This window comes from Zootermopsis nevadensis, unplaced genomic scaffold (genome assembly GCF_977971745.1).
Source record: "Zootermopsis nevadensis isolate Lab colony 2312 unplaced genomic scaffold, Znev_1.0 Znev_ptg000028l, whole genome shotgun sequence".
Classification (NCBI taxonomy): Eukaryota; Metazoa; Arthropoda; class Insecta; order Blattodea; family Termopsidae; genus Zootermopsis; species Zootermopsis nevadensis.
Window position 1 is genome coordinate 5,791,231 of NW_028259160.1, and position 13,012 is coordinate 5,804,242.

Consider the following 13,012-nt stretch of genomic DNA (forward strand, 5'->3'; position numbering starts at 1 on the left):
GGTGGTTACCAAAGTTTTGGAGGAATGTATCACTTACACCTTCAGGGTAGAAGACGGAGGTGACAGGATCTTTCATATGCTGGTAACCTCCTATAATAATACTCAGTGTCATTCCTCAGAGACTACAATCCAAATTTCACTGTTGTGTAAACCTGTAGTATAATGATAAGAGATTTATTTTTACCCAGTTCAAGTAAACACTTTTCAGCACCGCAAATTTCCTGCAACAAGCTAGTAGTAACACATTATGCTTTCAAATGTTATCATTGAACAACTCTCTGTTATTTTAATGTTTAAGAAAAGTGAAGACTTTGATCCTTTTCAGTGTAAATCTATGAGTTAGCAGTGTTAGCCTTTACAAATTGTCATGATATGAATTATAAGCCTTTTATATTATTTAATTGCTTTGAAGAAATAACTTAACTAATTTAAGACTTCTTTTTCTTCCATTTGAACTCATTCAACTACAATAGGATGTGAATGAACTTCAAGAAAATATACAATGTTGATATTACATGACTAAAACAAAGAATAACTCTTGTCCTTTATAAAAATAATTGCCCTTGATTAAAACATGACATTTTCAATTAAACAAAAACAGCAAATTAACTTGTCATTAATTCATAAGACTAGTTCTTCCAGCATGTTATTACAGTATGGAACTCAACAAAACAAAAACTGCTGTTTTTATTGAATAAAGTTACCTCTATATTACTGCTTATGTCCCCAAAATAATATACATAACAAAACCTAACCCAAATAATAATCTATGGCACACAACACAGCCAGCAATGCATTTTAATGAGTTCTATCCTAATCCCTTCATGTTTCTCATTACTCATGATTAACATGCTATTTCATACACTCAAACAGTTGTACAATGTTAATACAGACACTTAAAATAAATGCCTCAAAATTATCACAAAATCTCTCTATAAATATCCCAAAATTGTACTTTAAGAAGTAAATATATTTTTGAGTTCATGTGGTGAAATTTTTAAGCCACCATCATCTGAGCAGGTAGACATCTAACAGTAATGAAAATAAGAAAGTAGTGAAACACCTTAACCTCTCAAGTCAGGTTTTAAACCATACTTAAAAGTAGTTTTTCATACACTTTTACAAAGTTGCTTCTTGTAACAGTGTATTCCATAGGTTATGAAAAAAAATTGTTCACTGAAATACATACCATTAAAAGATAAATGGTTTTAACTAATTAACATTGTAACTTAGAGGATCTTACGAGTATTTATTTCTTTGACCTGATGATGGAAATATAATTTTCGAAACATGTCGCCTTAAGTGAAGACCATTACGTAACATTAATTAGTTGCATCAGACTGTGTTTTATTTGAATAGTTTTTTTATAGAATTAGTGGGAACAAAATTACTATAAAATATCCTGTCTCATTTATATTAATTTCACCTAGCACATGGCATCAGACCTCCCAGGTCACCAATAATTAGCTTCAATTTTTGAGTTTTAATTCTGAAACTCCTTCCAAAAAGAAAACAACTGAAGATTTCTGTATTCTGGGTTGTTGCTCTGTGTAGTCTGGTCGATATTAACCAACATTTCAGAGGTCATACTGCCTCTGTCATCAGGGCGGTGATGACAGAGGCAGTATGACCTCTGAAACGTTGGTTAACATCGACCAGACTACACAGTGCAACAACCCAGAAGACAGAAATCTTCATACTCACCGCTGTGAAAAACTCAAATCTTACAAAAAAACAACTACTACTACTAATTGCTGTATGACCACCTGCACAACAGTCCATAATGCTACTCCCTGAGCAAAACTATTTTTCCTAATCTGCAATACTTAAACATTATATTAAGAACACATGATTACTAAAGATTCAGCTGAAAGTGTCTGTGCAATTAACATAATGTTTAATTTTAAAAATATTTTTTTAAATTAATAGATAACGTGAAATGTCAATATATATTACATGAAAGTCAAGGTCTGCTGTTTAAAACTAAGATATCCTCTCTACAATCTCTGATAAACAGACAAAATAGTAAATTTGAAAGTCAAAATCTAAAAATCTTGCATTCACATTTACTTGGTGACAAAAGCTATTCAGACCAAATGAAAACAGAGGATACCACGGCACAAAGAATACATGCAAAAAAATCTCTGTACTCTGGTATGGAATGCAACTTTCCAATCTTGTTCTATTACAATGCCACCAATTACTGATTAAATGACACTACTTAAATTATAGCAGAGACTTGCAAACAATCTGCAAATAGTGGCCAGATATACTATTTTAAACACACTAAATAAATTTAGCGGGATGAAAAACTTTAGTATGAAGTCTACACCTCTGTAGTTCACAAGTACTCCTCCCAGCAGTGAGAAAGGAGCAAAAAAGACCTACACTGAAAATGGATTACAAAATTTTATATAATACATCTTAGAATATAACAGAAGTTGTAAGACTATCTTCAAACAAAAAGTTAAAATTAAAGCATAAATTTATATCTCTGCTATTTAAACTCACGAATAACAGTTAACCATACATTTTAAACATGGCATAGTGATATATTATTAATATCTCTGAAAATTCATTACATAATCTAATTCCATGTATTTATATCCAACCTATGAACTCACCCAACATTATGTACATAAACAATTACTTTAACAAAATATTATATGCTAATCTAAATCATAAAACAATGTATTTTATAATAAAAATGCATCTATACATTAAAAACAATAAAAGAAACATATAATTATAATGATAAATATCTTGTACTTTCTACTTCTGGAAAATTTAAAATGTTTCCAACACACTTTCTTGTAAAGTAACGTTATGTAAATTGGTTTTCTGCAATGGAATCCTATGAGAGTTATCCACTTTCTAGGGCTTACAATAGTGACAAAATAAAAAAATATTACAGCATGAAACTTGTGTTTTTTCAATGCAGAATTTTCTGGTTATTTCAACATCTCATACTGGTAAAAGCAATCAATATTTTTGAGCTACTTCCTACCTTTCTCTATATGATCAGTGGTGGAAAAGTATTCTGAAGAGTGTATATACAGGAATATAACAGACTGTCATGAACTGTTAAACCCAAATGAAGCTAAGTTACAAACAGTAATATTAAAAAGTATTGTACACATAATAATAGCAAGTGGTGATCTGAAATGATCATCCATCCAGCTAATGATCAAGACTAACCAATGATGTTTTGTTATCTGAACTACTTTTATCTTCAAAGCAAATCTTTTTCTGCTCCTTGTACTATTTTGACATGGTACTACACCAAGAAGACTAGAGTATAGTAATTTTGAGAAACAATTTTGTCACTCTGTTCCCTTCATCTACTTAGAAACACTTCTTCACACACTATGAAAGATTTTCTTGAATAAAGGTCAGTTTTCCAATCTTCACTGAAGCACCAATAGACTATTAAGACAGCTTGCATTTAAATGCCTAGTATTCTAATAACATAATTTGAGCATGATGTAAATTCACAGCTAAAGCTACAGGCAACAGTATCACATTTATTTCATATGCAAAGCTGCAATTCATTCTATCTCAGGGTTGCCAACTAAACGATTTAATGATTCTACATCAACAGAATTTAAAATCTGAGTGTGCCCTCATTTATTCTTACTCACATTCCTACATGACAATCACATACATGCTAATAATTTCAACTACTTGAGGGTACACAAAAGTGACAGAAACTACTTCACATATTTCAATTTACCATTATATAAAAGATAATATTACTTATGAGCATCAACAAATATCTGTTAATTTATGACACAAAGGTAACATGGACACTGCGCTGAATATAGGTAGTGTGGGTGTACACATCCATGACTTCAGCACTAGACAAAGGTAAGCTGTCAACTTCATGCTCTGTTTTACTAGCAAGGACAAAGTCTCAGATACCAAATTATAAGATAGGATGTAGAGGAAAGCCATTCACAAAGAGGTGACAAAGAGGAAATACGCTGATTTTATGAACCACATGATTTTTTTTCCTCTCACCACAGAACACCATATTAGTTAATATATTTCTAGCATTAAAGTTAAAAATAATCAAGCAGTAAATTCAAAACTTAGATATGACTAAGTGGCAACCCTGTATTTTCAGATGGGACTGCAATACATTTTAACAGTACAAACAATCCAGCTTACTTTAATGCAGAACTGTTCATGGTTTTAAAAGTCCCATCTTAAAACACAATTCCAAATTAAGAACCACATTTATTCTGTAACTTACAATATAAATTTACTGGTTATATATAATAAAATAACCATTTGGTACAACTCCTACTTTTGATGTAGCAATGTTAATAAGAACATGAACATTATCAAACTAACTGATGATTCTTTGGTCAAACTGCACATGGAATGGCAAGACTGTAGCACTTCCTGGCATCATCTTGCATAATAAATATATGATATCTGTTCCAATTTCAGTATGTTCAAGAAATACTAAAGTCTCAGCTTTAATGAGTTTCATTAGTCAAGTTGTGGGTCGCTTTATATGCCTGAAGTTCCTTCTTTTCTTTCTTACGGTTCCGATCCTCAAACTCCAACCTGGGAACAGCATTTCATTCCAAAGAAATTTTTAACCACATGACATGTAAAAAAATCAATGTTAGTGGTGCACCAACCCTTCCTTTCTTTCTAGCAAGGAACCAAGAAAGGTAGAAAGCATGAAACATAGATGTTCTGCTTCATGATGTTTCCAGTAAAAAATTGGCAGTTTTAATGTGCTAATTTAGTGTGAATTCACAAAAAGTAACAGTGGTGATGCTGATTCCTCAGTGAAATGTTATTTCCTGTGGTCTCTTCCATTCACATGTCTGAGGTTAACAGTCACGCTATCTTTCCTTCTGATTCATAAGGGAAATATCTGTGACAATGTATAAAGTTTCGGTAGCACAGGGATGTGCCACGTTAAGTACACATCTGGAATGAGTGAAGAATACAGAAAAGGGTGAACCACATAACTTAGACCAGACATCCACACACTTCTTTAATGGGTACATTTAGTGATGAAGTCTGGGAACCCCTGACTATGCCAGAGTTAATGGCATTCACCCACCGTTTAAACAATTTCATAGCTAGGGCATGGGCCCCTAAAACTTTAAAAGGTTATGCACACATGACACTTTTCCCAACATACTGAATTTGATCACTGTAACCACACTCATGCTCTTATCTCAGTCTACAGGCCAGTACAGTGTGACCACCATACTGCCTATCTGCTATGTACGATAGGTACAAACACTACACCTAGGGCAAATGATTTGTGAAAACCATTCATTATATGCTGATACTGTCATAGATGAAACTTCTGAAGTGCTCATATAAGAGTGATACTGAGAACTACTTCTCAGTATCTTCCGATTCACAGACTAGCACTGTATCTTCATGACACAGTACAATTACCCACGTAATTATTATAACATTCAATACATGCTTATTTACACCTTAGAATTTAACACTTTAATATGGTGTTAAAAAGTGAAGGCATATAACTATCTACCCTGAACAATCACAATTAAAAATAACTGAAACTGTTTAGACATAACAATCTTTCAAGGATCTGCAGGACCCACCTACCCATTTCAGAGAGGTGTAGAGATCAACCCCTGAAACTGTTTGTCCCTTTCATAACCACTCAGCTAGTCACACCATTAAACATCACAAAAGGAAGAGACAAATAAAGGAGTGTGTTCAACACAAATTATTTAGTAACAAAAATAAAAATGGAACTGTTGTATCATAACCACAGTTTTAAGAATGGCATAACTTAACTCGCCGAACACATGTTAGGAACCAACGCTATGCAGAATATTTACAATTGTACCTGTGACGAATGATTCGGTCCACAATCTTCTCTGTTGTCATAGTGTTCTCTGAGTCCAATAATTTAAACTTACACAGCTGCTTTGGCTTGGCATAAGGGTCAGAACCATCTGCATCAGGCTGGATGGGTGTCTGACCATGACATACCAGGTCCACTTTAAAGTGCTCCATCAGGTTCTTGCTCACAGCATATGGAGCTCCTATCACCACCTCAGAAACATACTGCAGGCAAGCAAGCCAATGTTCTCTCATTCTTTACAGAGAATAATTAAATTAAAACATGCATAAATCACACATTAACATTATTATATTTTATTTAACATAATTCTCTAACAATTAAAACTTTAGGCCGGATGAATATGGTTTATCTCATGCCTAGACAAAACTGTTGCCCTCATGAAAAATGCTACCATATAAGAGAATAACATAGGTCACCCTTGAACATTACATTCTATATGCCTTTTCTAACTTCTGTTAAGGTAAGACTGTGCATATGAATAGAGGTTCTGTCTCCTCTTTCACAGAATATCTTAAACCCTTGTACCCTACTTTGAAAGGCATGCCACATGGCCAAATGATTTGAACAAAAAACATACTGAACATGAAGCACAGTGTTACCTGGCAAAGGAATACACAACTGTTTAATACTATCATCCCTTCAGGACTTCAAAGTGGCCACTTTCTAAAAGAATTCCCCATCAATATCTAAATTGTAAGACTTGAGGTTCTCACAGCGGTGAGTATGAATATTTCCGTCTTCTGGGTTGTTGCGCTGTGTAGGTGTGTCTGGCGATGAATATGCCCTGATGACGGAGGCAGTATGACCTCTGAAACGTTGGTTAACATCGACCAGACTACACAGCGCAACAACCCAGAAGATGGAAATATTCAATATCTAAATTATATCCTGTTTTCCTCAATTCTGAGATGCATGTCCAATTCGTTGATTTTATTATCACAACAATATTAGATGATACGTATAACTCACAAAATTCATCTTAGATCCAAGTGTTTTCTTCAGAATCTTCTTTCCAAGGGATTTCAATTTACATTTTCTCACATTACATTATCTTAAAACCATGCTTACTGGCAAAATACTTACAACACTCGCCTCAAACGATACAACTCCAGTCACCATATTAACTGATTTGGTCCTTCTTTATTACACTGTCTCCTTTACAGGAGGTTGGCGAAATATTATGAGTAGGATCCTTCCATCCTTTTCTTGGACTGGGACCTGTTCATATATGTTTTTTAGGCAGGTGATACAGAAGTAGTTTGCCATTGCCTTCTTCTGTGTGTATGGAGTTCGGATGCCATGGAGAAACCCAGGAGGAAAACTCCGTGTTGCCTAGACCACGGCCTTGCCCAACACAAGTTATAAATTCGAGCACCGCCGGGAATCGAACCCGGGACCCCAGGATTACAAGGCCAGCTTTCTAACCTCTAGACCACCATGGCGGTAACTGATATGCTTAACCTACTGTTATTCCAAAAGATTTTCCTTGCTAGTTTCTTGCTAGCCGCTGCTTAGACACAAGTCACAAACCATTGCGTTAACAGTTACAGTTCCTTTTAGTTACAACTTACAGGCAAGACATCGTGTCTTTGTACTTGAGAGATACTTGTGTGCAGTTACATTTATCTTCACCTCAAAACAATGGTAAACATTCAATCAGAAAATGCATGTTTCTTGTGCTTTGAAATTAAAATATGACAGGTATTTTATATGGCAGAAATGGTAATCAGATGAGCAGTCTCCTTTCTCCACCATTAACAAGCAATTTAATGAAAATGTAACCAGTAAGTGCAGTTGAGGACTGAGTAACTGAATATTAAAAACATGAAGTACTGACCTTACAAGCCAACACACTAAGCACCCTCTCATGAAGATTCATGATGGGGTAGTTACTACCCTTGTATCTGTTCACTATTGGATCAGTGTGTAATCCAACGATCAAGTAGTCTCCCTCTGCTCTGGCTTTCTCAAGGAAATCCAAATGTCCAACATGAAATAGATCAAATGCTCCAGCCACATACACAATCTTGTCATTAGCCTGTGAAATGTTAGAAAAAACATTTGAAATGTCTTACGTTATACAACAAAGCTGTCAGCTGCATAGGTCTTCACATAAAGCACCCATTATTGTCTGATGTGAACCAAAACTAGAATATGTCAACAAATGTTACCAAAAATCCTCGAACACAAAAGAAATCATGGTTAAATAATCATAACTATTATCATGAAAAACATCATTTAATGATCACCATTCTCCATGACAGCATTACCAAAGAGGATACCACAATGGGAGTGATATAAAATAGTTCAATGCCACTGACAGATGGCACAATTAATAGTTCATATTCCTATTAACAGACATAAGCACAAACTTTCAGCTGAAAGACACAATGAACAAGCAAACAGAGAAATAAACAGACAGACAAACATGTTGTTCCCATAAGGTGTACACTAATTAAACATGTGACATTAATTATGGCACTAACATGCACATAACAATTACCAACTTTAGAAACGTTACAGTGTGACATTACTTCAGATTCAACCACTTTATGATCACAACAGGGATGTCTTTGGTCTGTATATCTCACCATGATATTAAATCCTGTTTATCCCACACTGACATCATCTCCTTACACTGCACCATTTTCACAGTTGCAGTCTGTATTGGCAGAACTACAAATTTTCACCACCACACACTCAGTCTCTCTGCTGTTGTAAATTTGTCAGCTTTTATTTCCATTACGCCATTCTAACACATTCCTATCTAACAAACAATAACAAAATAAACTGCTTGGTGCATCAGAAGTTTTCTCAACCTGTAGAAAATGTACCTTGGGTGGCTTTCCATCACTAAATTGAATGATCTTCTGTGTTGTGGGCAGGAACTGTGAACAGCCTGTGTATGGGCTTCTGGCATCAGAGTCCAGACCCAACTGTGATGAACCTTCATGGCCAACATCATATTCCAGCGGTCCCTGACGGAAATGCTGCCGTGTCATAAGCAACATGCGCCCCACAAGATCAGTAGTAGACACACCTGCTGTCCTCTGAACTTCTCTGAACAAAGAAACCACATGAACTTTCACCAACATACAATATACCTTGCAAGCAGATTTTCCAACACAACAGAAAATATACTGTCTTCCTTTAGGATAAAAATACCACCAAGCAGTAAAATGTGAACTTCAGTTAAATTCTGGATGGTATTTACACTAATGAAGTCTTCTTGAGTGATCATCTGTGTAAGTATGGAGTTACAATCAAATGTTTCAGAGAGCGTCTTTACCTCATCATGAGGGTTATGATGAGACATGGGATATACTCTCAGTTGATCCCTGAACTCAGGCACCTATATACTCTAACAAAGTACAGCCATTAAGCAACAAAGATTGTGTGATGATTGGAATGACTGGCCACCAGACTCTTCTCACCATTTCTGTTAGCTCATCATAAACAAGGACATGGGGCTGTATGAGTCATGGATACAAACACAATAGGCAGTTTTATTACTCTTACACCAACTTTGGTAATGTAAATGTTGAACTGTAACTCAGTATTTAAACAGCTGACTGTCCAAGAGACTTAACTGTATTCAGTTACCATGAAAGCTTAAAATATTAGAGGTATAGCAGAACATCATTCCCAAAAAGCAATCACTACCTATCTTTCCATATAAAATCTACTACAATATTTTATAAATGATATGCCTAGAATTACATAATACTTGTGTCTCTCTCCCTTAAATAACTCCTGAATAAACTAACACACCTTCCCTGGCATAGACACCATGCCATTATAAGTCACCCCACTTCAGAATTTTTAAATTTACTTCCATCAATAATACCAATATGCAGGTAGTATAAACTTCTAAGGTGTGAGTAACAGTAGCACCATTCTGAAGTCTATGGACATGGTGTACTGCATTATTATAATATTTTGTTTGGACCTTACTCATTGTCTGTTGTTTAAAAATTAAAATATTAAAATCCATGATGTTTCAGAGACTGCCTCTGCCTCCATCTTCAGGCATAGGGTACTTCCTTTGTGTGACCCATAAAGTTACTTTTCATCATAGGGTGTACAAATAGTAAAATGAAGGACAAATTAAACATAGATAGCAACCATTTCCTTGCAGGATGGTGACCCTAAAACAAATCTGCCACAACTGGTGGTGAGTCTGACAGTTACCAACTGGAATAAGACAGTTGATGGAATAATTTTCCAGAAGACAAAGACTAAAACAAGATATGTAGGCAAATGACAATTAGGCATAAAACTGGAGAACAGAATAACAAAAACACAGACCATCAATTTAACCATAAGCAACATCATTTAAATTTACTGAATCGTGATGCTATATGACCAGATAATTCAAACCCTTTTCTACATTACACTGCTGCACATTAAGTTATATAGTCAGAGTGTGAAGCTCACCATTCACTTCCATCCACTGCTGAATATGTAGAGCTTTATTTTCACTCCTCCTAACTTACATGTCTTCATAACCAAAGGGTGAAATGCAAGATAATAATAAAAGATACATTTTGTTCTAAATATGATTATTACTCATAGACCAAGAAATACTGTCTGACTACCACAAATCTTTACATAAAAATGTAAAACATTTACAGATCTAGAAAATGCATTTGATTTAAGTATATGTTTTCCTATAGAACCTCTGTGTGTTGGTCTCTTTTGGACATGCTGTTTAGGATTACAGGTTTAAACTGAAACTTAAAACCCCAGCAGCAAATATTCACATTTATTTAATTATATTTATATAGCACTAAAAGATATGAAAAATTGAGAATGATGAGTAGATTATCTGAATTAAGAAAGTCATGGCTCATTTCAATCTGGTATCATGGCACTCTCTTTGAAGGACTGAGGAAAAGCATTAAAAAACTTGCCAGCATAGCTGGTAAACCAGTCAAAATTTGAAATGGGTATATCTCGAATACAAGTCTATTATGTTATTACTATATCAATGTATTATTGAAGATGTACTACCTATAAATAACACAAAGTAGAAAAAAAGCATACCTGTATCTGCCCGCAGCTTTAACTAAATGATATGTGTCAACACCATCAGCAGTCATTGTAATATCATCTGGAAAACAAAATTTAAAACCAATACATTCATTTAATGGAATTTCTTAACAAAAAAAATCACTCAAAGCATTAACTTCTTTTTACCATTTAATCCTGATGTTCCCTGTAATATCCATCACATACTATGCATCAACATGTTAAGTGTGGCAGCGGCACTTAACATTACTACACTCTATCTGCAGCAAAGGGCTGATGCTTCGATATGGGTCTCAGTTACAATTTTTATAACATAAACTTTTAAAGTATAATTTAAATTTAGTGTATCCTCATGGTATCAGAAGAGTTTATCTAGGTGAGATTTGGGAGCCTTACAAGCAGTGAGGACGGTGATGGGTTTTGGTGCCATCTAGATTCATAAATAGATGCCAACACTTTGGAGAAATATCCTCATCTTCATACTTGTATTCCCTCCACTTATTTCATTTTCATTAACCTCACTTTCTCCTTCTATTGTCTTCTTTTATCATCTTTTTCATCCTGTTCTCCTCCACCTTTTTTCATCAATGTCCTGACCCACCCAACTCTGCAGATTCTGAACACGATAGCACACTAATTCCCAAACCGTGCTCCACAAACTTCATGTATTCAAATGGGCTGGGCATTTCTCTAATGGTAAATCAATAACAAATGCTGAATAAACCTGAATGTCAGCAGAAATCCATTGGGAAAGACTGCCATAGAATATTAAAGACAACTTGTGATCACATCAGCCATTAAAAGTATATGATTTGGGCAACACTATGGCAAAAAGTGTAACTAACAATCATTACTGAAATGGATGATTACATAGTGGACTATATAGGATTGTTCCAGAATATTGGGACTTAGGTAAGACAACAAAAATCTCAGTCTGGATTGTTAGTATCCCAGCTGAGACAGATAATTTACATGGGAATACAACACAAAAATATGAAAACTGTAACATCCAGGTTTCAAACATTGTGTACCAAACCATGCTGTTTGCTTACCTCCATGGACACAGAAGTCACAGTGATATTTATCCAGTGTTTCTAGTGTTGTGACATATGGAACTCCCTCTACAACTTCATCAACCCACTTTATGCCACGCACCATCTTGTATCTAAAACCATAATAGATCGAATATAAACAGCAGTGACTTTTGAATGTTCTTTTAAGCAACTTCTCGCATGTTATAATTTGTGAATACCTTGTTTACTGAATTTAATCTCATAACATGTTATGAAAACAAAACTTTTCACATCTTATTAAAACTGTAGAAAATATATTCAATGATGTAATGCAACTATAAATACCTTTCTTCCTCTGTGAATACTGGAGGTCCCTTATGTTTAGTTATTTCATAATCACTGTGGATTCCAACAATAAGATAATCTCCGAGGGCTTTGGCTTGCCGCAGTGAATTTGCATGTCCAAAATGGACCATATCGTAGCTGAAATTATGTAACCAAAATTAAAATCACCGAGTCTTACTCGTCATAAAATTATTATAATCTATAGAATCTACAGCATGGCAATTGGTATTGGCAAATTCCACTTCTTCAATTACAATTGCTGTAAACTCAGTCGGGATTACATTATCCACAATTCTAAATTCTAATGATTAGAGTTTCCAAATACGCCTACCTCAGTCTACCTGATATGCTTATTAAATATGCAAGAATCGTTTCTCTCAACAAAATAATAATTTTGACGAATATTAAATAAAATGTCATACCACCCATCACACCACACACGAATTTGATTCCCTTTTTCTTCACTCATGACTGCAATTAAAAACATTCAACTTTTGAAACTCATCGCCCAACACTACGGATCACAGATAATAAAAATCAGAACACAGACGATACGCAACGAACAGTTAGCGATAGCTAACGTTGCTGCATTTTTATGCCCATAATTACACAACAGCGAGGTTACCTACCACTGACATATGACATGACAAGGACTAATGGTCTGTACCCACAGAACATACGGTAGTATGTACTCCCGGATTACCACTGCTTATCAATCATGGCCTTTTCCATAACCCCTCATATCATTCAT

General features: G+C 34.8%; 1 protein-coding gene across 4 annotated transcripts; it reads right to left on the bottom strand.

Moving 5' to 3' along the window:
- Nucleotides 1-158: 158 nt before the first annotated feature.
- On the bottom strand, nt 159-12,964 carry Pect (phosphoethanolamine cytidylyltransferase). Of its 4 annotated transcripts, none has more exons than XM_022076838.2 (8): nt 12,891-12,964; nt 12,262-12,399; nt 11,956-12,068; nt 10,919-10,985; nt 8,707-8,932; nt 7,710-7,910; nt 5,855-6,075; nt 159-4,575 (listed from the first exon to the last, which is right to left on the bottom strand). In XM_022076838.2, the coding sequence occupies exons 2-8, from the start codon at nt 12,390-12,392 to the stop codon at nt 4,485-4,487; spliced, it is 1,050 nt and encodes a 349-aa protein (XP_021932530.1). In that variant the 5' UTR covers nt 12,393-12,399; nt 12,891-12,964; the 3' UTR covers nt 159-4,484. The 4 variants fall into 4 exon arrangements, with proteins under 4 accessions (XP_021932530.1, XP_021932528.1, XP_021932529.1 ...); XM_022076836.2 differs by lacking the exon at nt 12,891-12,964 and adding an exon at nt 12,684-12,884; XM_022076837.2 differs by lacking the exon at nt 12,891-12,964 and adding an exon at nt 12,593-12,884 and having other exon boundaries at nt 5,928-6,075.
- Nucleotides 12,965-13,012: the final 48 nt, after the last annotated feature.